At 36.6% G+C, this 26,307-nt stretch overlaps 2 protein-coding genes across 9 annotated transcripts in view; one reads left to right on the forward strand and one right to left on the reverse strand.

Annotated features, from left to right (window-relative positions):
* PRORP (protein only RNase P catalytic subunit) overlaps nucleotides 1–14,911 on the reverse strand; it is a 97,402-nt gene extending 82,491 nt beyond the window's left edge. For 4 of the 6 annotated variants that reach the window (XM_056811031.1, XM_056811033.1, XM_016425619.2 and 1 more), the window contains exons 1-2: nucleotides 14,774–14,911; nucleotides 11,810–13,271 (exon numbers count right to left, since the gene is read on the reverse strand). In XM_056811031.1, the coding sequence (XP_056667009.1) occupies nucleotides 11,810–12,804 (995 nt within the window). In that variant the 5' untranslated portion in view covers nucleotides 12,805–13,271; nucleotides 14,774–14,911. Of the gene's footprint in view, nucleotides 1–11,809; nucleotides 13,272–14,749 lie in introns of all 6 variants that reach the window. The other 2 variants (XM_056811035.1, XM_056811030.1) reach the window with 1 other exon arrangement.
* PPP2R3C (protein phosphatase 2 regulatory subunit B''gamma) overlaps nucleotides 9,777–26,307 on the forward strand; it is a 40,104-nt gene continuing 23,573 nt past the window's right edge. For 2 of the 3 annotated variants that reach the window (XM_001365716.5, XM_007473249.3), the window contains exons 1-2: nucleotides 15,156–15,292; nucleotides 25,385–25,512. In XM_001365716.5, the coding sequence (XP_001365753.2) occupies nucleotides 15,247–15,292; nucleotides 25,385–25,512 (174 nt within the window). In that variant the 5' untranslated portion in view covers nucleotides 15,156–15,246. Of the gene's footprint in view, nucleotides 9,871–15,155; nucleotides 15,293–25,384; nucleotides 25,513–26,307 lie in introns of those variants that run through there. The other variant, XM_056811036.1, reaches the window with a different exon arrangement.

Consider the following 26,307-nt stretch of genomic DNA (forward strand, 5'->3'; position numbering starts at 1 on the left):
CATCTATTCCTAGCACAGCTACATACTTTACAGTAGTAGACTTGTGTTCAGCTTTCTTTTCCATACCAATACATGAAAACTCCAGGCATATTTTTGCTTTCACCTGGAAGGGCTCACAATATACCTGGTGTCGGCTGCCACAGGGTTATGTCGAAAGTCCGAGCTTATTTGAGCAAATTTTGAGCCAAGACACAGACAATATAACATTTAAAAATAGCAAATTAATCAAATATGTAGATGATCTACTCTTGGCTTCAACAGATGCAGAAACATGTCAAGAAGATAGCAAACACCTTCTTTTGGAATTGCACAAAAGAGGACATAAAATCTCTAAGGATAAAGTTCAATGGTGTCTCCAAAAAGTAGAATATTTGGGATTCATCTTGACTGCGGGTGCTCGTTATATTTCTCCAAAACGAATTGAGAACATTCAAAAATTGAGTGCTCCTACCACTAAGAAACAGCTGAGAGCAATTTTAGGAGCAACAGGGTTTTGTAGACAATGGATTCCTTGCTATGGGGAAATCACTAAACACCTTATAGCATTAACAAAGGATTCAGTTCCTGAACCCCTCAAATTAGAGCCTGAACACTTGTCAGCTCTAACAGATCTGAAAAAGGCTATCATGTCTGCCCCTGCTCTAGGCATCCCAGATTACAACAAGCCATTTACTTTATATGTGCATGAGCGAAGAGGAGTAGCCTCTGGTGTGTTAACTCAGACTTTGGGACCTTCTCAGCGCCCAATTGCTTATTATTCTGCCCAACTAGACCCAGTAGCAGCAGGAGCACCACCATGCCTTAGAGGAGTAGCTGCTACAGCCTTACTAGTAACAAAAACCGTTGATTTAGTATTGGGATGTCCATTAACAATAATGTGCCCACATGAGATTGAAGCATTATTGGTAAAACATAGAACACAGGCATTCTCGGATCAGAGAATTACAAGGTATGAAATAACCTTATTAAATAGTGAAAATATTACCTTGAAACGCTGTTCAACTCTTAACCCTGCCACCTTGCTTCCAGATTTACCTACTTCAGGAGAACCATTACATAACTGTGAAACATTAGTGTCCATGGCAGAAAAGCCTCGAGATAATCTCTTGGACACTCCCTTAGACAATGCAGATCTGATTTTATTTACCGATGGTTCCTCTTTTATGAGGGATGGCATACGTTACACTGGAGCTGCCGTAGTCTCAGAATTTGCCACTGAATGGTCAGCTTCACTACCTTCTAACATTAGCGCTCAAGGAGCAGAACTCATAGCTCTAAAACAAGCTTGTATAATTGCCAAGGATAAAAAGGCAACAATTTATACGGATTCTAGATATGCTTTCGGCATTTGTCACTCAGTCGGGATGCTATGGCTCCAAAGAGGATTTTTAACCTCAGCTGGAAAATCCATAGCTAATGCAGAAATTATTAATGAAGTTCTTTCTGCTCTCAAACTGCCTAAAGCCCTAGCTGTAGTTCATTGCTCTGCCCATACAGGTGGCTCTGACCCTGTCTCTAGAGGAAATGACCGAGCAGATGCCGCTGCAAAACTAGCAGCCATAGAAGGACCTGGATTAATTTTAACATTAACAACCACTGATAATTTAAATTTATCACTCTCCTATAATGAAAAGGAAGTGGAAAAATGGAAACAAAAATTTAAAGCAAAACAAATTAATGGAGTATGGGTGTCACCTGAAGGAAAACCCCTGCTCCCTAGAAGTTTCTATAACCAAATTTGCCAATCTATTCATAAAAATGGTCATTTTGGCACCCAGGGCATCGTGGACTCTGTCAAGAGAGTATGGATAGCCCCTGGTATAACTACTGTAGCCTCTAAAGTATGTTCAGCCTGCCCTATTTGCCAGGCATATAACCAACATGCATATCGTGGAAAAGCCTTTGGGGGACGTCCTCTGGCTTACACACCTTTTGAACACCTACAGATAGATTTCATAACAATGCCAAAGGCTGGACGTTATAAATTTTGTCTAGTAATTGTAGATCAACTAACCAGATGGCCGGAAGCATTTCCTACGACCCGAGCCACAGCAGATTTTGTTGCAAAGATACTTTTAAAAGAAATTATTCCTCGTTTTGGCCTACCAGCACGTATTGACTCCGATAGAGGGAGTCATTTTACCGATTCTGTCTTAAATCAAATATATTCTTGCTTGGGGATAACTCCAAAATTCCATGTTCCATATCACCCCCAGAGCTCAGGCCAAGTGGAGAGGATGAATAAAGAACTTAAGACTATGATTGGCAAATTATGCACTGAGACCCATTTAAAATGGCCTGAAATTCTCCCTCTGGCCCTATTTTATCTTAGAAGCAGGCCTAGAGGAGACTTACATATTTCACCATTTGAGATGCTTTTTGGACATCCGCCTATACAGGCTAAGCCTTTCTCCCCGGCTTATACATCGCTATTAGGGGGAGATATTACTATTGCTTCCTATATACAGGAGTTACAGCACAAACTACGTGAACTTCATGAATCCGGAGCTGCAGTACAAGCTGGACCATTAGACTTTTCTCTGCATGACCTGAACCCAGGAGATAAAGTTTATATCAAGAATTTCAAGCGAACTGGAGCAACTGAACCTTCATGGGAAGGACCATTCCAAATATTATTAACTACTCCAACATCTATAAAGATTGGAGAAAGAGACTCTTGGATTCACTGCTCACATGTGAAGAAAGCATCTTCTGCTGAGACTGATTGACTCTATCCTATCATATGAATTGTGACTCTATCTTATCATATGAATTGTGACTCTATCTTATCATAAGAATTGGAGATAATAATCCATAGACAAATGGATGCTGGTTTTTTTTCTTTCAAGAATATATTGAATTACTGATTTTTTTCTTATTTTTTCTTATTTCTTTTCTTTTATTTTTTGATCAGAATATTTGATTTTTTTTCTCATTTTTTGTACTGAAGGTACACATAATTAATATTAATATTTTTTTCCCTGCAGTAATACAAGTTAATATATATACTCTTGCTATAATATCAATATATGCCTAAAAGCTTTAAACTATGGGAACCTGCCATTTATTGATAAAATATTATAGGACTGTGATTAATGTTTGTGTCTGATTCCAGGAAAAGGGATAAAAACAAGGAGCACAGACTAAACCTGAATAGTGCCAATAGAGCACACATGAAATATTAAAGTGAGACTCAAGGTTGCGACGCTTAACTTATGTTTAAGTCGTAGGACTTCCTTGTATCTACACTCCTTTTGAAGTACTCAAACAAGTACAAAGCTTGACTATCATGCTGGCTCCCTATATCTCTGAAAAAAAAAAAATCAGACAAGGGAATGACATTTCCCCATCAAAATAGAATTCTAATTCTTTCCTTCTTATATTATGGCAACTTCCTGTAGTCTTGGCTACAAATGGCTAAGTGAAATATTACTGTATTCTGTCCTACATACTTGTGGGATAGAAATTACTTTAAACTGGACCTATACAAGGTCTATTTTGAATTTTTCTTATGTTTTTGATTATTTTTCTATTCTTTTGATAATTGACACATACACCCCCATAACTGAACATTGCATTCTGAGCTAAACTTGATATTTTTTTTTAAATACTTACTTCAGGGGGGATTGTATTTTAATTTAAAATCTAAGAATTTTTGAATTTTTTTTGTTTGAGATTTTATTTTTATAAAAATCCAAGACTTTTGTTTAAGATTTTACTTTTATAAAAAATTCAAAGATTTTGATTTTGTTCAAGAAAAGATCTTCAAGAAAGAAGCTTGAAACTTTTATATCCAGAGAATGAACTGTTGCAGAAAGATGCCGAAAACCTACACTTCATCAAGAAGATCAAGAATGAACTTTGGATGTGATTGATTGGACTGAACTTTTGATTGAACATTTATTGTAACATTTATGCCAAAAGGGACTGCCCCTAATTTGGCTTTCTGTCAATGCGCCTAGCAAACATTGGTTTTGCTTTCTTTTCTTTTCTATTTCCTCTCTCACTATTCTAATTTCTCCTAGAAAATTGAATATTGTGTATATCTTTAGTTAGAAGTGAATTTAGAACTACAAAATGATTATGTTAAATGATCAATGGGGAGACTAGTCTCCCAATGATCATCAGGGGGGATTGTAAACCTCAAATTTCCTTAGACTTATAATTGTTGAAAATTTCACCATTGGGATATTTCATACTTGGAAAATTTCTTACTGATAGTCTATTGGAATGGGAACTCCATTGGCATGGGAGGTTCCTTCTCTTCCCTTCTTAAGATTACTTTAGGACAGAAACCCTTTGCTGAACAATGGAAAGGACTTTGACCTATGCTTAAGCATAGAACAGGAATTTCTTTGAGTCTTGATTGATTTAGAATTGATACAATGGAGATACTTGGAATAAATCTCCACCCTATTCAGTCCTAATAGGATTGAGTAAGGGCTGCAGCCTAGATCAAAATTTAATTATTCCAATCTCTACCATACTCAAGTTAACAGGATTTAGAAAGGGCTGTAGCAAAGGAGTATAGATTTAATCATTTGAAAAATATGACCTTCAACAGACATGTGCAAAAGCCAGAAACCTCTGGGCGGTCCTGGGTTAAGCGAGAGCCTCCATTGACAGGGAAATTGATGAAGAGTGATTGGTAGATGTGAGGACTGAGGGGAGGCAACTTGGATGGTGTCCTTAAAGATAGGAGGGTGAAGGTTGAGTTTTTGGTCGGTGGTGCCTGGGCTCTGAGGAAGCTTGCTCTGAAGGAAGCTGAAGGTGGGGGCCTCTGAGACTGTTTCTCCATTTTGGACACGTGAGTGAAAGGGACTGATCTCTTTTCTTTGCCCCAGCTATCTAAGGGCTTGGGCCTTTTGGCCCAGCCTAAACAGAGGGGGTATTTAAGCCCTATTCCCTTCTCTCCCCTTTCTCTCTCTCTATATATCTCTAATTCCTTTCTTGCTCCTATTGTAATTAAACTCCAAAAAGGCTGACGGCTGACTTGAGTTTTTCATTTAGGAATTACATAGCTGATTCCTTGGCGACCTTAAATTAATATATATCAGTCTTTTAAAGTGATTCCCTTGTAACACAGGTGGCACTGACCCTGCCTCTAGGGGTTTATGACCATATACACTTCCTCAAAGGTCTCAGGGACTCCAGGTATCCCCAGATCATAGTAGAGAAGTACTGATCTAAATAAATAAAAAAATAAATTTCAACACAACTTTCAAAAAGAACAGGAGAATTTCCAGATAATTAAGGAAACTGGCTTTTGGGGGGGGGGGAGATCTAGAAAAGGTAAAGAAGGGAATTTGAAAATTAAGTAGTAAGGTGGTTCTTTTATTTCTCACTAATTGATTACTTATCGCATATCCATGGAGGCTATTCCAAACCTTCTGTTCTATGGCAGGAACACATGTGGTGATGTGGGTGCTTAAAGATGCACAGCTAGTGTATCAAGAAAGGAGATTCAAGGTGATTAACTCAAAGGGACTCTTAATGCTTATCCTTGTTGAACATCCTTATCTTTTGGCTAAGTAAATCTTCCAACATTTAACAGCTGAATGGCCTCCAAGTGACTCATTTTGTACCTATATAGAGCTGAAACTACCAGGGTACTAGCCTGAGTCAGGCTAAGTCCAAAACATTTTTCCTTCGCAAAACTCTCATATTTCCTTATTGTTCCTTTTCAGATCAGGTCTTATCTCTTACTTTATGGGAATAAAAAGTGAGGCCATTAGACATGAGCTCCCATTTTCTTCATCTCAAACCACCTTCCATTTTCTTCTCCTTTTCCCCAGGCACTGGCAAATTTTTTTTTTCTTTTTATTCCTTTTATTCCTTTATCAACTAATTCCTTCCTTTGTAGTGAGCTAGGAGGCATTGTGGATAGAGCACTAGGCCTAGAGTTATAATAGATCTGAATTCAACTTAGGCCTCAGACATTGTGTGACCCTGAGCAAGTATTTAACTTCTATTTCCTATCCCTCTGTAAAATAAAATTAATAACAGCACTGACCTCACAAGGTTGATGTGAGGATCAAATGCGATAATGTTTATACAGTGCCTGGCATAGTTTGTTGCTGTGGTTGAGCGGGTTTAGAAGTGTCCAACTCTTCATGAGCTCATTTGGGGTTTTCTTGGCAAAGATATGGAGTGGTTTGTTATTTCCTTCTCTAGCTCATTTTATAGATGAAGAAACAGGCAAACAGGGTAAATAACTTGCTCAGGGTCAAAGAGTTAGTAAGTATCTGAGGTCAGATTTGAATACAAGAAAATGAGTCTTACTCCAGGTCTAGCATTCTATACATCTAATTGCCTTTGGCATATTTGGTGCTATATAACTGTTTATTCCATTTCCTTTTTCCACTTCTTTCCAAATTTATAAAACCTTCACTAGCCCCCTAAGCAATTATTACCCTAATTATCTTTCTTCCCTTTGTCAGACAGACTCATTGAAAAAGTTGTATACACACGCTGTCTCCATGTCCTTATCTCTCAAATTTCATCACTCAATTGAAATTGTTCTCCTCAAAGTTTCCAGTGGTTTATCTACTTTTCAAAGTCTTCTCGGAGTCCTAAACTTTATCAAACTCTGTTTTGACACTGATGACTGTCTTCTCTTTTTGAAAGCTTTTTCTTTTTGGGTTTTTGTCACTACTCTCATCTCACTAACCACACTTTTGCTGGTTCATCATCCAAATAATGGTACCTAACTAAAGGTCTTCTACAAGTTTTTTGTCCTGCGCCTTTTCCCTTCTTCCTCTATATTCTTTTAGTATCCTCTTTAGTTCATCTGGGTATAACTCATCTTTTTTTGCAAATGACTCCTCTTAACTTCATTCTTGCATCATCTACTAGAGTCTGCATAGATAGCTTAAACTTATTCCCCCTTCCTATCAAAGGCACCACCATCTTTCCAGTCTCCTAGGTTCATACCCTGGCCATTATGTTTGATCAAATCTTGCCAGTTCACCCTTCATAACATTTCTCTAATTCGGTACTTTCTCTTTACTCATATAGCTACCACCTCAATTCAGGCCCTATCTGCTCCCACCTAGATTATTTTAATAGCTTCCTAAATAGTTTTCCTGCTTCAATTCTTTCATCACTTCAGTCTATACTAAATGCTGTTGTCAATTTTCCTTAACGAAAGATCTAACAAATGTATCCTTTTGAGATCACAATGCAATAAAAATTACATTCAATAAAGCACTGTGGAAAGATTAAAAATTAATTGGAATCTAAATAATCTAAACTAATGAGTGGGTCAAAGAACAAATCATAGAAACAATCAATACTTTCATGAAAGAGAATGACAACAATGAGACATCATCAAAATTTATGGGTTGCAATCACAGCAGTACTTGGGGGAAAATCTCTCTGAGCACAAAAATAAAAGAGAGAATGAAATGACAAAACATGAGAGGAGATGGGGGAAAAACAGATCCTAATAAACTGTTGGGGACTGGTGAAATGATTCAATCATTCTGGAAAGCAATTGAACCTATGCCTAAGGGACAATAAAATAGTACCAAAGATAAAAAACCAAAAATATTTTGTACAAAATATTCAATGGACAAAATGTACAAAAATATTTTTTAAAAAGCAGCTTTTTTTTGTGGGGGAAAAATTGTAAGGTGAAGGGGTAATATCAATTGGGAAATGGATGAGTAGGTAACAGTATATGCTTATAACAGAATACTATTGTCCTATAAGAAATAACAAGCAGGAGGAACTAAGAAAAATCTGGGAAGACAACATGAAGTGAAGCAGAGTGAAATAAGAACCAGGAGAACATTGAACATAATGACAGGAATACCATATAATGAACAACTGTGAATAATGTAGCTATTCTCAGCAATACAATGATCCAAAACTTTCCCAAAGGACTCATGATAAAATATGCCACTTGCTTCTAGAGAAAAAGAACGGAGAGCTTGAATCCAAAACAAACTTTTTTCACTTTCTTAATTTTTTTTCTATTTGAATTTATTAATATGGAAAAATATGCACATAAAATCTATGAGATTGCTTACCATCTCAATTGGAATGGGGAGAGGGAAAAGGAGGGAGAATATTTGAGACTCAACATTCTTTGAAAAATGTTGTAAACTGTAATTGGGGAAAAATAAAATAAAATTTAGAAATAAAAAATAAAAAGGAGAATGAGTAGATCAATGAATTAAGCATGAAACTAAAAAATCTAGAAAAAGTACAAATTTTAAAATTCCCAAATAAACAGAAATTCTGAAAAAAATTTGAGATAAAATTGAAAGTAATAAAACCATTGAACTAATAAATAATACCAAGAGCTAGAAGCCTTCCAATAAGATCAAAGGTGAAGCAAGGGTGCCCATTATTACAACTATTATTCAGTACTGTAGTAGACATTTTAGATACAGCAAAAAGAAAAGAATTAGAGTAGGCAATGAGGAAACTAAATTATCACTCTGCAGATGACAGGATAGAGTACTTCAGAGAATCCTAGAGAATCAATTAAAAACTAATTTAAATAATTAACAACTTCAGCAAAGTTGTAGGACATAAAATAAACCCACATAATGTTTTTATATATCATCGACAAAGTCCAGCAGAGGAAGAGATAGAAAGAGAAATTCCGTTTAAAATAACTACAGACAAAATAAAATACTTGGAAGTCTGCCTGCCAAAACAAACCCAGGAACTACATGAGCACAATTACAAAACACTTCTCGGGGGGAGCTAAGTGGTTTAATGTGATAGCCAGACCTGAAGACAGGGGGTCCCGAGTTCAAATGTGACCCCAGATACTTCCCTGGTTGTGTGATCCTGAGCATTGCACTTAATCCCAAACTGTCCAGCCCTTATCACTCTTCTGCCTTAGAACTGTTATCAGTTCTAAGACAGAAGATAGGTCTTTAAGAAAAAAAAACAAACACAAAACATTTTTCATACAAATAAATTCAAATCTAAACAGCTGGAAAAATATTAATTGCTCATTGATCAGCAGAGCCAATATAATAAAAAGTGACAACCCTATCTAATTTACTTAGTGTCATACAAAATTACCAAAAAATTATTTTAGAGATCTAGAAAAAATAACAAAATTCATCTGGAAGAACAAAAAATTAAGCATACTGAGGGATATGAAGGGGGTAATAAGTGAAGAAAGATGGCCTAGCCATATCAAATCTCAAACTGTATTAAAAAGTGGTCATTATCAAAACAATCTGATATTGGCTAAGAAACAGAGTGGTTGATCAGTGGAAGAAATTAAGTACCCAATATACATTTAGTAATAGTAATTTATGATTTGATGTATTTGATAAAACCAAACATGCAAGCTTTTGGGTTAAGAGCTCACTAATTGACAAAAATTGCTGGAAAAACTAGAAAATAGTATGGTAGAAACTAGGTATACATCAATATCTCACAATGTATATACCAAGATAGTCAAAATGGGTACATGACAAAGTGACAAAGACATAAAGGGAGATACCATTAATAAATTAGGGGAGCATGGAATTGTTTACTTGTTTAGATATATGCATCATGGAAGATCTCATGACCAAATGAGATAAGAAAGCATTATGTAAAATGGATAATTTTGATTATAATAACTTAAAAGGTTCTGTACAAACAAAAACCAATGTGACTAAGATTAGAAGGAAAGCAGAAAGTTGGGGGAAAACTTCTATAGCAAGTATCTCTGTTCTCCCTCCCCCCCTCGGTTTTCCCTTCTCCTTACCCTTGTTGGGTAAGATAGAATTCAAGATCCCAATGGATCTGGATGTTTTTCCCTCTCAGAGTTGATTTCCCTGAGATTTAGCAAGTATCTCTGATAAAGGCCTCATTTCTCCAATATATAGAAAACTAACTCAAATTTATAAGAAGGTAAGTCATCCCCTAACTGATAAATGGACAAAGGATATGAAGAGGCCGTTTTCAGAATAAGAAAACAAAGCTAACTATAGAAATATGAAAAAAATTCTCTAAATTACTATTGATTAGTGAAATGCAAATTAAAACAATTCTGAGGTACCATCTCACACCTATCAAATTGGCTCATATGACAAAAGGAAAATGATAAATACTAGAGGGGATGTGGAAAAATTGGAACACTAATGTACTGTTAGGGAGTTGTAAACTGATTCAACCATTCTGGAGAGCAATTTGAAACTATGCTCAAACAGTTCTAAAACTGCATACTTTTGATTCAGAAATACCATGGCTAGGCTATATCCCAAAGACATTAAATAAATTAGAAAGAGCTTATTTCACAAAAAATGTTTATAGTAGCTCTTTTTGTGGTTACAAAGAATTGGAAATTGAGGGGATGTTCTCAATTGGGAAATGGCTGAACAAGTTGTGGTATATGATTGTAATGGAATATTATTGTACTATGATGAGCAGGATGACTTCAGAGATATCTGTAAAGATTTGCATGAACTGATGCAAAGTGAAGTGTGCAGAACCAGGAGAAAATTGTATATAGTAATAGCAATACTGTACAATGATCAATTAGAATGACTCAGCTATTCTCAGCAATACAATGATCCAAGAAAATTCCAAAAGAATCATGATGAGAAATGTTATCCAACTCCAGAGAAAGAGGTGGAAACTGAATGTAGACAGAAGCACACTGTTTTTCACTTTGACTTCTTTGTGTTTTTTTTGTTGTCGTTGTTGGCATATCTCTTCTTCTACAACATGAGTAATATAGAAATATGTTTTGCATGATTTCCATGGGAGAGGGAAAGAATTTGGAACTCAAAATTTTGGAAAATGAATTTGAAAAATTCCTTGAAAAAAAATCTGTAATTAGGGAAAAATAAAAACATTATATAAAATATAAAAAAAAAGAAAAGAAAAAGATCTAACTATCCTACTTAACCTCCACTAGTGGCTCTCTATTGCCCTCAAAAACAAATATAAATACCTCTGTTTAGCATTTAAAACCTTAAGAGGACCTGGCCACAACCTATCTTTATAGACTCATTGGACATTATTTTCTTTTCTGGACTCTGCAGGTAAAATGTCCTCCTTTTTCTTGTTCAAACATAGTGTTTCATCTCCTGTCTCCTGTGCCTTTGTTCTGGCCATCCCCAATGACTAGAATGCATAATACTCAAGTTTACCCCCTACCCACCATCCACTGCACCCTGAAGATTATCAAAAGTAACAACAACAAAAAGATATCAAGTGGGAAAGGGAGCCATGCAAAGATGAAAAAATGCAAGAAAAAGTATTTAGTGACATAGACAATGGCTTGCTATCCTAGTCACTGAAAAAAAAGTTTTTTTACCCTTACCTTCTGTCTAAGACAGAAGGGCCAAGGACTAAACAAACAGGCTTAAGTGATTTGCCCTGGGTCACATAGCTAGGAAGGGTCTGAAGTAAGATTTGAACCCACATCTTCCCTACTCCAGGCCTGGTACTCCCTAGCTACCCTTTTTTGTTTGTTTGTTTTTGGCCACTCTAACTTTTGAGGAAATTGAATTTTAGTTCTAGCTAAATTCCTTTCCTTTTTCTCTCACTCTCTTACAAGCAACCAAGTAATAAAACAAAAACAAGAACAAAAAACCCACTTAAACTCAAAATTGAATGAATTGGAAGAAGTGAAATGAGAAAAAGGTGCAAAACAAATATTTTTCTCTCTTATTTGGAAGCCAGAGACTAGCATAGTTTATATTTGTTGCTATTGCTAAAATCAATTAGGAGATGCAAGAAATGTGAAATTTAAATACCACAGATGATTAAAATGAACAATTATGAAAAAGCATTACTTAGTTGAGGGTATAAATGTATAGTTGTTTTTTTTAAATCAACTTACCTCTCAAACCATGCTTTTATACTTTGTGCAAATGGTTCGCTGGGATACATTTGGTTGTGTCTTAGATATAAAAGGATGTCTAAGAGTCTTCTTTCCAACTGATTATTCTCCACACCTTTTGCAAAGTCAAAGAAAGCCTGAAAAGTCTCCCAATTAGGAATTACTCTACGATTAAGCATTTCAAGATAGAGGTTCCAAGCTAAATTCACATCTTGGTGAAGAAGGGCTCCTTTGATACAGTCACCATAATTCCTTTTTGAAGGACATATGACTTTTTTGATGTCTTCTAACAGGATCAGGGCATCTCTCCACCTATCTGAATGAATTAAGCCCCGGATGAGAAGTGTGTAACCTTCAGGTTCTAGAGTTTTATATCTAGTTTTTATAATTTCATAGACATCAATAACCTCTGTTGTTTGTTTCTGAGAAACACACAAAGTTAAGTACCCAATAAGTAGCTTATACCCCACAATACCATTATTTTTCTTGGCTATCCAAGATAGCAGGGATTTTGCAATATCAATAGCACAATTATATTTTATCATCTGTGCCATTATCCAATTTTCAAAAATGTCTCTTTGTTCAAAATTTTCCTTTATTTTCTCCCATTCTTCTGAATTCAAAGGTTTTGTTGGAAGCATCTCAGGGCCACTAATAGGAAAATCATGTTGCTGATCTTTCTTATATCCAAGTTTCTCTGATTTCTTCATAGCAGTTCCAGCTGAAAACAAGGGATGAGGGGAAACAGAAGAATTTTGCTTACTTCTGCCCTTACCATTCTTACTACTAGATATGGTCTTGGAAACCAGCAAATTAGTTGCTTTGACATTTTGCCGAAATGGCAAAGTAAGAGAAAAATATCTCTGCTCTTTTTTACTAAAGTGGAAGGAGGAGTATAAAACAGAGAATATCTGGTTTCTAGGACTTGATCCCTGATGAAGACTGTTCTTCCAAAGCATCTGGAAATTCCGACAGAAAGATAAAAAGAGAGCCATCACAAAAGATGGCAAGAGATATTCAGGGACTGAGTATATTACAAAAAGAACAAAAAGATGGAAAGAAGATTGTGAAGGGATGAAAATGTATCAAAAAAAGCTGTACAATACCAAGAATCAGTTTTAAGAAGAAAAATGTTCAGTTTCTCAATGAAAAACAAGTTTGAATCCTTTCTTTGTAGGGAAGGGTAATTTCTCTTCAGGAGCAAAGAGGCAATTGAATCCAATGTCTAGGGCAAAGCACCATCTCAATAAGTAGAGCTAAGTTTCTTCTAAACTATGTAGTCCAGAGGCTCATGAGATCAGAGATTTAGAGATGGAAATGGCCTTAGAAGTCATCTAGCTCAAGCTCTTCATTTTACAGATGAGAAAACTGAGGCCCAGAAAGTTTAAATGACTTTCCCAAGATCACACAAATCTTCTGACTTCAAATGACTTGATACTTCCTTCTAAGCCAGTCAGGGAACCTAAAAATGAAAACATTGTAAAATATTAGTATCCTATCTACTCAAAGTTGTAAAGGGCTTTCAAAGCAGTTTATTGGTGATTCTAGAGACACTAGAGAGTCAATGGATTTTACTTTTGGCGAATTCAGGGGAGAGAGGAGACAATAAAGGAGTTCTCTTTTGGATACACTGAGTTTGTAATGTCTCCAGAATATCTAGCAGACCTTGGTGAAGTGGGACAGAAGTAAGAAATCAGGACTGGAGATAAAGAAATTTTCAAGTCAACTGCTTAGACTGAGAGTTGATGAGAGAGTATAGTGGGAGAAGGGAGCCCAGGACAGAACTTTGGGGAATAAGGGACTATGATACTGATTATGAACTACCAAAAGAAAAGTTAGACAAATGGAGGCAATCCAGGAGAGGGTAGAGTCAGAAAAACTTATAGGAGATAGGACTTGCAAATGAGGCAGAAAGATGGTATACTGAAAAAAAGATGATCATATTTGGCAATTAAGAGATCATTAGTAAGCCAAGAAAGTCAAAGTGTCTAATGACGTATTGCCCGGCTCTGGTCAAGTTCCCAAACCCTCAAAACAGTAAACCCTTAAGTGGAACCACAGTTTGATAAATAAAAACTTCAAAGAGAGGTGTAAGCAGGTATTCATCTGCTTAATTCATTCATCTCCTTAAACTTAGTTCCAAACACGGTTGTGTTTACTGCAATGTGACCTTGCATTTATGTTTCTTTATCCACAAAAAAAAAAAAGAGGCATGGACTAAATTGTAGGAAGTAAACCTGGAAGGGACTTCACCCGCTAACTTTCTCTCCATTTTAAATATGAGAGAGGGCCAGAAAGGTTAAGCAACTTGCTAAAGGCCACGAATCAGGGTTGGAATCTGACTCTGGGTCCAATAAAAACTAGGAGGATTATTCCCATTTTACATTTAAAGCAAAGTGAAACTCAAAGAGATCAAGTAACCTGCCCAAGACTTCATTTAGTTAAGTCAGAGATCCTATAAATTAACCTCTAAAGCCAACAGCAATCCCAGGGGTTTTGCAAAGAAGCGTGACCTTCACTCACCTCATGAAAAGAGGTGGACTCCGGGAGCATGCAGATAGTGACACTTTTTAAACTTTTTAGTCAATTCGGTAAAAAGTTTAGTTGACTCTATATGCATGTAAAAAGGGTTTTGCTTTTCTTGATTTCTCAATGGGAGAGAGAGAAGGCAGATCATTGAAAATAAAATAAAATGAATTTAAAGAAAAAAGTCAGAAACACAACTACTACCACTCCCACATGCCTCACAATTAATCATAGGGAACGGATGAAGTAGATCGTTGGGTACCATGGGTCACCCTCCCTCCCCTACCCCCCCCCAAAAAAAAGACAGGAAGGACTCAATAATTCTCCATCAAAAAGTCCCAAGAGAGCAGAGGCAGGTGGTAGAATGTTTCATTTCTGTTTCGGATCCCGTAAGCTATATAACCCAAAACCTACCCAGGTCCCCAAAGAAGAACTCACGGTTAAAGACGCCGTGGCAGGGAAGAAACAGCGCCTTCTCAGAGGAAGTCGCGCTCTGCTGCTCGCTCATCCCGACAGGACTTCACGTGACAATTATGGCTGGCTCAACAAGGCACAAGAAGAAAAAGACATTCGTTCTTTATAAGGAAATAGCGAAGAGGGGAGCTGATGCTAACTGCCTAAAATTCTTAAAAAAGAATTCTTCCGCCCTTTCTGTCTCAGAACTTCGCGAATAATCAGCCTTCTCTCTCGTGGTAGGCATAACTTCCACGTTCCACTCCCTACAGACTTCCGCCCATACCTAAGATGGATGATGAGCGTCAACCTCCTTTCCAGGCCTCCCTGCGTTCCCCGCCCTACCCCACCCCCTCCCAAATGACTACGGTGGCCTGCTGCTGGGGATCTAGAGAGGGAGCGACTAGACAGCAGTTAGTTAAGAGCCACGGTCGGAAGCACTACGCACGTATTCATCTATGGATTGGAGAATGGTGCTTCGAAGACGGTTAGCAGCCCCAAATTGTGAGTACGGAAAGGGGTTAGGCGGATTCGGAGGGTCAAGGAGGCAGGGGCCGAGCTCGAGGTAGCCCTACCCTGGTGGTCCCCTATTTCTCGTAGCTGCCGCAGAAGGAAAATGCTCGGTTTGGGCCCCTCGGCACCTGCTGGTCGCGGGCATTGGGGGAGGAATATTTTTTGGGTAGGGGTAGTGCCTTAGCTGCTGGGAGGCCGGGTACCCACCATTGTCAGTAATAAAGGGTGTACCTTGAGCTTTCTCTGCCTTTCCACGACACCTTAGATAAAAATCAGATAATTTCTACCCAGCGTCTGTGTTCCTGTACCTGCTTTTTAGGCACCGAATTTATGCAGAAGTACCGAAGAGTGGGGACAGTTGTACCCCGTTTCCAGGACATTTTAGGATTGGAATACTTTTAGGATTCTTATGTGCCTGGGCATATAGGAAATATTAAACAAACACTTGTTGAATGAAATTACACTGAGCCCCAAAGAATGGATAAGATGTGGCCAGTTGGTGTAAAGATAATTTTAGGGTTGTGACTTAAAATCTAGATTTAATTGGTTGCCAAGGGAAATCTCAAATAAAATACCCAAGTCAATCTGGAAATTTATGGTAATTTAATTAATATAAAGAGAAGGAATTTAAGGAGAAGGAGGGAAGAGGATATAGGATTCCTCTTGCCTGTGCTAGGAGGAGTTTAAAATCCCAGCCTCTAGGTCTCTGAAGAAGATTAGAGGCTTCCAAGAGGATAAAGCTGGAAAGTAAAGGAGGAAAACTCAGCCAGAAACTCACCACCAAACCAGACAATAGCTTGTAGCCACTAAGATGCCAAAAGGCCCAGCACGCTGTCACCAGCCAACTCTCCGCTGCCAGAAAGGTGCCCAAGAGAGGAAGTGAGCCAAATATATAGATTTTTCACTCTTATGTCTCCTCCTCTAAATAACCAGATCTTTTAGAGTTCTTATCTTCTTTGATTAATTATATCTTTAGAGTTACTTTTATTAGATTATATCTTTAGAGTTACTTAACACTTCTTTGTTAAGTTCACCTTTTGTGAGTTACTTAACCTTTTTGTGATTAATTTAACCTTTATAGTTACTTAACACCTTTTTGTATTAAGATCTTAAAATAGTCTTAACTTAAAGTTCTAGCTTCACTATAAGGTAAGAGTTAAGTACCTTCATTGTTCAATCAGTTTATCTTCCCCTAAAGTATGGTCTAAGTAGGGTGGAGTAAGACTAAGTATATTCATTGTTAAAATCAGGAAATAGCTAAATCCAATCTTCACATTGGGAGATGAGAAGGCATTGCATTTCGAGAAGCTAGGAAAAAAAGTGAACATAAAATAGTTTAGGGAAACTACTAATATTGACCAAATGCATATTCGTGATACTTTGGGGTATGATCTCTTAGGTTTGGGCACCTCCTCCATTCCTTCAGCTTCAACTAGTAACCTACAACTTCTTCTGTGCTATTCTTGTTCACTTTTTGTCATAAAACCTACACAGAGACTCCACTTAATGTACTGGAGACCTTCCTCTCTATCATTATATAGTTAAAAACTTCACTCTTGCTTTGTGATTTACTTTGTGTAGTCATAATCTTTGCTGTTAACATCTTTTGTAATCTCTAGATTGATGATTCTCAGATATATTTATCTATTCCTAACCTCTCTGTTGACCTTGAGTCTTGCATTTCTAAATGCCTACCAAAAATCTCATCCTGGATGTCCAGCTTAACATGTCTAAAACTGCCATCTTTCCTCTAACCTTCCAGCTTCCAAATTTACCTACTGCTATCAAGGGTGCCACTGTCCTAGTTTTCTAGGCTCACAAACTAGATGTCATCCTATTACCTCTTACCTCTTATATTCATTTTGTTGCCAACACTTGTTGATTTCATCTTTCAAATATTTCAAAAATTTCCTCTCCTACCACCTCCATCCTGATGCAGACCCTTATATCTTCCTGCCTGGATTATTGCGATAGTTGGTTGCTTGTTCTCCCTGCCAGAAGCCTTTCCCCACTCCAGTACATCCTCTATTCCTATACCAAATGATTTTCCTAAAGTGCAGTTTGGACTATGTCACCCCACCTACCCCACCCCCCAACTCTCAATAAACTCCCATGGATCCTTATCACCTCTATGATCACATGCAAATACCCGTGGCATTCAGAACCCTTTATATCCTTACATATCTTCTTTCCAGGATTCATGAATATCCCATCCTTCAATCCAGTGTGACACTGGCCTCCTTGCTATGCTATTCAAAAAACAACTCCCATCAGTTTTATCTCCAGTCATTTTTTCTGGCTAGCCCTCATATTTGGAATGTATTCTTTCCTCATTTCTGCCTCTTGACTTCTTTAAAAGTCCCAACTAAAATCCTGCTTTCTTCTAGGAAGCTTTTCCTGATATCCATAGTTCTAGTGCCTTCCCCTCTGCTGATTATTTACTATTTTTCTATATAAAGCTACCATGGGGCAGCTAGGTGTGCAGTGGACCTGGATTCAGGAAGACCTGAGTTCAAATTTAGCATCAGATGCTTGCTATCTGTGTGACCCTGGGCAAGGCACTTAACCCTGTTTGTCTTGGTTTCCTCATCTATAAAATGAGCTAGAGAAGAAAATTGCAAACCATTCCAAGAAATGATGGGGCCAGTAGCTATGGCAGTTTTATTAATGTTAACCTTTAAGCCAGCTTTTATACTTTACTCTTTCACTCTTTTCAGGAGGCTTTTTAATTTTCCACTTTCTGCTAGCAGAGTTTTATCATCTTTATATCTGTGATTGTTATTATTTCTCTGGGCAGCCTTCATTTTGCCTTTTGATTCATTCTGCCTGGCATTTCACATGATGTATTCTGCATATAAATGAAATAAATAAGGTGACAATATACAGCTTTGTTATACTCCTTTTCTAATCTTAAGCCAGTCAGTTGTTCCATGTTTAATTCTAACTGTGGTTCCTTGACCTACCTACAGGTTCCTCAGGAGACAAGATATTCCTGTTTCTTTGAGGACTTGCCACTTTTTTTTTTTGTGCTCCACAGTCTACAGCTTTGTTGTAGTCTCTGAAGCAAAAGTAGATGTTTTTCTGGAACTCCCTTGCTCTCTCTTTAATCTAGCGAATGTTGGCAATTTGGCCTCTAGTTCCTCTGCCTCTTCAAAAACCAGTCTACTTTTCTGGTAATTCTTGATTTGTGTATTGCTGAAGTCTAGTTTGCACATTCTTTTTTTTTTTTATTTTAATTAAAAAAAATTTATTTAGAATATTTTCCCATGATTAGAAGATTCATGCTCTTTCCTTCCCCTCTTTCCTCCCTTCCCCCCACCTGGAGCTGACAAGCAATTTCACTGCGTTATACATGTCATTGTCCAAAACTTATTTCCATCTCATTCATATTTGTAATAGTGTTCTTCTAAAGCCAAAACCCCAATCATATATCCATCCATTGAACCACATAATCAATCATATATGGGTTTTTTTGTGTGTTTCTACTCCCACAGTTCTTTCTCTGGATGTGGATAGCATTCTTTGTCATAAGTCCCTCTGGATTGTCCTGGGTCATTGCATTGTTGGCTTGTGAAATGAGCTAAATTCTTTGGCAATCTGAACGTTCTTTGGCATTGCCTGTCTTTAGGACTGGGATGGATGTAAACTGATGAAATTCTATGTGCTTTGCTGGGTTGCCCCTTAGAGATCAAATATAGATATAGGACTATATCTTTTCCTTTCCAGAAAGGTAGAAACTGCTAGAGCTTCAACTTCTAGGATATATATCTATATCTATATATATATTAAAGTCTTTTATGCATTATGTCATTTAATCCTCATAATAGCCTTTAAGGTAAAAAATGCGGTTATTATTATCTTCATTTAAAAATGAGGAGATTGAGACACAGACTGTGACTTTGCCTAAGGTCACATAAAGCTAAGAAGTCATTGCTAGGATCTGAATTTGGCCTTCTTTTTCTGGTTCAATATTAATTTGATTACTTCTTTGAAGTATGTTTAAAGAATACTTTTTAAAAAAATCTTTCCAGAATCATGAATAGTTGAAAATACATCAATTCCAAACTGCCTTTTCATACATATAATTTTCATATTATTTTGGAATATCTACTATGTGCCAGAGTACTGTGGGTAATATATATAAGAGATAAAATGGAGCCTTGTAGTCATTTGGTCCAACTGCATAACTTATTTAATCACTTACCTATTTGATTAATACATTATTGGATGTCTTCAAAACAGGAACATTTGATCACCATTCATTTTATAAAGATTGATAAGAAAAAATAGAAAAAAATCAAGTTTGCCCTCTGTCTTTAAAAATAAAGTGAGTCTGGTTTGTGACTAATTTGTATTCATAAAATAATATGGAAAAAGATGGCAGTTTAAAAAATGATTAAATGTTCTTATTAATGTCTTTTGTTTTTACATCATCTGCATTTCCTACTATATCCTTTCTATTATTCCTTGCCAGAGGGTCATGTTTGATATACCATTTAATTTCATTTTTTTTTCTTTATTTATTCATACATTATAAAAGTCTAGTAACAAAAGCATCATCCCCCAGCAATGGCCTTCAATTTCTGCAGAGGAGTTCAGGGAGGTGTTTCCTCTGATGCAAAACTTGGTTATTATAATTTCACAGTAGTATTCAATTTTTATTATTTTGCCCATTTACATAATTATAGTCATGTATACATATCCCCTCCACATCACAGGGGCTAGGGCGACAGTGCCCTCACAGTATGGAAAATCCACATAAAATTTTTTGGCTCTCCCTTTGTATCAGAGAAGAAGTTTGATTTTTTTCTTTTTCTTTTATGGGGTATTTACAGTATCTTATTGTAAAATTTGAGTTAAGCTATATGTAGATCAGAGTTAAAATACCTCTACATTTCTAGTCTTTGGCTGTCAGCTATTGGCTTTTGTATCATTTTTGCAAACTAACTTTTTACTTATTTAATTTTTAAAAAGATATTATGTTTATGATATTAAAAGATAAAATATATTGAAATTATATAATACTATACATATTTTATGCATTTCTGAGTTTCTGAACTTTTTCTGTGCTATTAGCTGGCCTTCGTATATTATCTCTAGCTTCTTCACAACTCCCCCAAAACTCCCATTTAATTTTTTATGCCAACTCATGATATATCAAACTGCAGTGGGAAGTCAGGATGTGGAAGGGAGATCCATATATTGTTTTCCTTGTTTTGCTTACTTTCACTTTGCATTAGTTTGTATGTCTTTCTATGTTTTTGTATCTTCATCATATTTTGTTTCAGTACAGTAATATTTGTTACATTTATGTACCATAATTTTATAGCCCATTCCCCAATTAATGGACATTAACTTTTTTTCCAGGCCTTTCTGAGTATATAGGGCTTTCTTTTTTTTTTGTCATTGACCTCTCTAAGGTATGTGGGAAGGCAGCAACTTAGAGCAACATTTTCCCATAAACAACAGAAGACAGAAGAAGGAGCTGTCTTCCCTAAAAAGCTATCTGTGCCTCCATTTCCTCATCTTACCTCACTTTTCCATCTGTTATAATCTTATTTTTTAAGCTTACTGCTCAAACTTTTCACTCCAGAAGTGTGAGTCCAACAGACATTTATTAAGTAGCTACTATATATCAGGCACTGTATTTAAACAACTCTTTACAAAGGAAATATATTGAGAATGAATTGCATATGAGAAAGTTAATAAAAATGCATTAGAGTCATGAGTTTGAGTATCTTATTTCAGGAGTAGTAAGGAGGCTAGCATTTTTGGTTTGTGAAGTATGGTGGAGGAGTGAGTAAATTGTAAGGAGACTGGAAACGTTGGAAGGGGTCATGTTACAAAGGGCTTTGAATAACAGAGAATTTTATATTTGATGCTGGGGAGGAGCCACTGGAATTTATTCATCATTAATTTCCAAATAAGTTTCTTTTTTTCTATCACTGTCACTACTGAAGTACAAATGTAAAGGTTTGAGGGCCATTTTGTTTTTTCCCTTTGTTTCATGGGTTGCCATTGCCAAAAAATAAATCCTCACATGGCTAGTCTGGCATAGCATAATAGATAAAATTTGCCCATTTCCTCCCATAAATTCTCAGGGGGTCCTCCAAGTGTGCTAAAGGGTTTCCTTAGTTTCTTTTGGCATCTCCAAGTTAGCCCAGTGCCTTGGTACATAGTAAGTTCTTAATAAATGTTATAGATTTATTAATGCATTTGCCCACTCATTGCTCACCATATAGCCAGCCATCTTTTCTTCCTACCATACATTGCTTTGATAGTAAAAACTGTTTTTTTTTCTTTGAAATTCCTCATTAGTTACATATCATAGCTTCCCCCCTAACCCTTCTGAGTGAAAATTTTTTAATGTGTATTATTTTTAATATTTGGAAATTATAATATTCCTTGTGTTACAATTCTTTTAAAGAGATGGATCTTTGTTTCAATGGGCAGTGTTGGGTTGAAGTAGCCCTACCCTTTCTCAAAGCCCACTATTGTTCATCTTTTTAACTCTGGGCCTAGTTTATCTCTATGACTTGCCTTGTCTATCATTTTGCATTTCAGGAAAAGTCTATATAGGTTGTCCATACAAATTCATATCCTTTCCATTTGATATTTCTAAAGTACCTGTCTGACCATGTCAATCTGATCTCTCAGGAAGCCTCAGTGGCATCCAATTGCCTTTAGAATAAAGCACAATCTCCTCCTTTCTGTCTTTTTCACCAGGCCCCAGGAATTATTAAGAAAATCTCATTATCCAGAGCGAGCCTATCAGCTCTGGTATTCTACTTCATAGTAGTTTCTCCTTTTGGAGGGTGGGGTTAGGAACTCCAAAACTGCCATTTTTAAGGAGGGAACTCAGTTCAAAACCTCACCTCATTTCTCCTAAGGCTGTACTACTTTGAAAAAGCAAGGGTGGGGGGAAGGGGGAAGAATGCTGTGGTAGGGATCCAATTCAGGGGCATAAGCAGAAAAATCAGAGAAATTTCAAAGATTTCAGCTTTTATAGTGTTTCAAGGAAGAGGGTAGGGAGCTTCTAGGATTGGGCAATTTGGGAAAACTGCCCCCCCACAAAAGGTGTACTGTCAGCAGTTTGGAATGTTACACCATGATGTAACTTTGATAATATAGAGGGAGGTAAGGCATTGTTCAGGGCACTCTGACCATTTCTTGTGGTCAGGAACATTGCAAAAATTTTTCCAGGGCATTCATCACTGCTTTATCAGATATTCCTGGTGTTCCAAGGCAATTCTAAATATTACAAAGCCCTATGATAATCCATGATACTTTTGTGCATTATCTTCCTGCATTAGATTGTAAGCTCTTTGGGTACCGGGAATGTCTTTTTTTTTTCATATTTGCATCTCCAGTACAGTGCCTAGCACATAGAAGGTGTTTAATAAATGTTTATTGACTGACTGACTGACTGGTGCTCTCGCTCTCTCTCTCTCTCTCTCTCTCTTTCTCACTTTCTCTCTCTCTCTCTCTCACACACACACACACACACACACATTTAAATTCTTTCATAATTTGAATCCTAAACTTACTTTTCCTGACTTTCCTTACCCATTTTTTTGGTTTACCTTGTCATATACATTATGCATAAGTTATGCTGCTTCCATCAGATACCAGGATGTGCTTTTGATAATTCAGAAGAGATCAACTTAATAATTCATCTATGAAAAACTAAATGTATTAAAAACACTTCTTGTCTGGATATGTAGTTGGAAGAGATCCTGGACTAGGACAATATCTAATGTAGATGTATAATGGGCTAGTTTCAAAAGTGAATCAGAAGAAGAGAGCAGTCCAGATTGTATTTAATATCAATAACTGATGTTTAGAGAGAACATTTAAGATTTTCAGTGTTACATACATTATCTCATCTAATCTTCAAAATAACCATAATGATTACTAAGATTATCATATATTAATAGGTTTTAGACAAAAAGTCTCACAGGTTGAGAACATATGATTTGGTTCAAATCTCTATCAATGGAGGGAAAGCCACATTGGAGGGAATTGGAGCCACAATGGAGGGAACGATCACAATTTGATTAAAGTATTTGTTGAATGGAAAAAGTAGACCACTAAGAGGCTACATCATCCATGAATAAATAAATAAATAAATAAAACATTTATTAAGTACTTACTGTGTTCAAAAGCACTGTGCTAAGTGCTGGAGATACAAAAAGAAGACTGCTGTTACTGTCAAGTATAAAAGAAAAATACTGCAAAATGATTTTCTGAGCCAAACTGAACTGCCCAAGTATTTATAGTCTACACAAAAGAGTCACATTACACAGATTCCCCCCAGAAAAGGGAGGTTAGTCAGCTACTTCTTTATGTTTTCTTTGAGAAGATCAGGTTTTTTTGTGTTATTTATTTGTTTATTTTTAATCTTGGAGCCAGTGATATAATTTCTGTTCCATATATGGTAATGACCAAAGTCATTCTATAGCTGAGATGTCAAATCCATAGGCTTCAGGAATGTCTGGACACATTTCAAGATATTGAAGACATGTGCAAGCCCAGCTTAGCAAGGATATCTTACCAAGACATTTCAGGGCATTTTCCTTATTTTACCTAAAATATGGTTATTGGTTACTGATTCTCATACATAGTTAGTCAGTTAGTAATTGGGATTGTTCCTTACAATTTATCACCAAAATACTGATTATCTAATGGAATTTCATGTAGAAGATGTACAGCTCTGAGGACACATTAAACAATGAATATAGACTAAAATTGCTTACTAAAATTACCTTTTACAGGAGGAACTCACATTCTGATGGGGAAGATAATGCATATTGAAAGCAGATAGTAGTGCCTTTTTTTTTTAAACATTTCCACTTTTGAAATGCTATTAGTTTCTGATATTGAATTATTTGACAGTGACAAGATCTTTTTTTTCTGGGGTGTCAGTAGCTGTGACCATAGCAATCATTGCAAGAGCATTTGCTAGACTGTACTTCAGAGAGGGGTTACTTCCTAGAATGATGGCTGAGACTGCTTGTTTTAGGACATTGCCACTCCTAAGGCTCTTGAGTTTTAGTTTCTGGGTTCTAAGCTGTCTCCATCAGAATATAAGGGGAAGATTGAGGATTCTTAAGATGGTGGCACAGAATACCTCCTGTCTCTCCCTTAAGGTGCCTTGTTGCTTTAGGTAGGCTGGCTTGTCTGCTCCATTTTATCAGTTAGTAGTTGTTAGGCATGTGGAGCCCCTTCTCCATAGGAGTTTCCTCCCTATATGCTGACCAGGAGGGCTAGGCTAGAAGCAGGACTGGGAGATGTCATTCCTAGGGCTCCTGTATTTATTTATTTGACTGTTGGAAGCAGTTGTTCCTGGTGGTTATGAAGAAGGGCTTCTCTCTACATAATGTTAATAATAATAGCTAACATTTTTATAGTTCTTATTATGTACCAAGAACTGTGCTACGTGCTTTATGATTATTAACTCATTTGTTCCTCACAAGAACTTTGGGAGATAGATAGTATTAATCTCATTTTAGGAATGAGGAAATTCAGTCAAACAGAGATTAAGTGCCTAGGGTCTTACAGCTAGTATCTGAGGTTAGATTTGAACTCCAGTCTTCCTGACTCAGGTCTATTGGGCACTGCTTATTCCTAAGTTTCTTGGGTTTAGAGACCTGGGCTATCTCCAACCTGGTCTGAGGGGAAATAGTATTAAAGGTGCCAGGGTTGATTGTGGGTAGGGGATGGATGTTGGGGAGGAGAAGAGAGGGAAGGGAACATGCATTTATTAAAAGTGCCTGCTATATGACAGGCATTGGAATTATTATTTCCATTTTTCAATTGAAGAAATGAGTTAAGTAAGGTGTGGCATTTGGTGGCAATGACTGATTATGATTCCCATCTTCCTCAGATGATAGGTGAAAGGGCTGGTCTGGAAACAGGAGTGAGGTCTGGGAGGTGTTATTATTCCCAGGGCTTTTATCTTTATACCTGAATATCTTTTATTCAAATGACGTTAAAAATGTATTGTCCTATAAAATATATTCATAGGACTATATTTCTTTCATATTAAATATATCCGTGTGGCTTCATCTCTTGTGTTGTCAGCAAAAAAAAATGAAAAAGAACTTAAAGATGAAGAAATGGATCTGTTTACAAAATACTACACAGAATGGAAAGGAGGTAGAAAAAATGCAAATGCATTCTACAAATCTATTCCACGGTTTTATTATAGGGTAAGTAATAGAATTAAACAACAAAAGATCCTAGAGTCTTTGTAATTTAAATCTCTAATGTATATGTGTTCTGGATATTTTATTTAATTATTAATTGAAATATAGTATCATTTTGTACTTTTGTTCCAATGAAACCTATGTTGCCAGAAAATAAAATTGAGCATAGATGAAATTTTTTCAACACCCTCATTTTATTTGTTAATTAATATCTCTCACATCTTTCCGCACACTGTCCATATCACTTTAGTTCAGGTCTTCATCATCTCTCACTTAGATTTGCCTCCTAATTGTTCCCTTTGTCTCCATTTTCTCCATCTCCATTCTACCTTTCACAGAGCCATTTTCTAAAGCTCAGGTCCAACCATGTTACTCTCTTAGTACATTCCAGTAGTTTTCAATTGCCATTAGGATAAAAATACATATTAAATTAAGTTAAAGCTCTTCACAATCTGGCTTCCTTTTCTAGACTACCATATTACTCTCCTTCTTTCCTTTCTGCTGTTTAGACAAACTGACATACTTGCTGTTCTTTTCATATGATATATCTATGTGCCTTTGCAGTGACTGTCCTGGCTCATGGAATTAGAGCAGGAAGTAGCTCAAGAGGTCATTTAATTCAACCCCCTGTTTTATAGTTGAGGGACTGTGGTCCAGGGAAATTAAATGACTTCCCCAAAGTTATACAGGGAGTAAGCAACAGAGAGAGGCTTTGTTCCTCTAAACAGATTCTCTGATTCCAGAGGCAGAACTCTTTACATTTTTCAATGGAATTTTCTCACTCTTCCCCTTAGCCTA

The sequence above is a fragment of the Monodelphis domestica genome, chromosome 1, assembly GCF_027887165.1.
Source record: "Monodelphis domestica isolate mMonDom1 chromosome 1, mMonDom1.pri, whole genome shotgun sequence".
Classification (NCBI taxonomy): Eukaryota; Metazoa; Chordata; class Mammalia; order Didelphimorphia; family Didelphidae; genus Monodelphis; species Monodelphis domestica.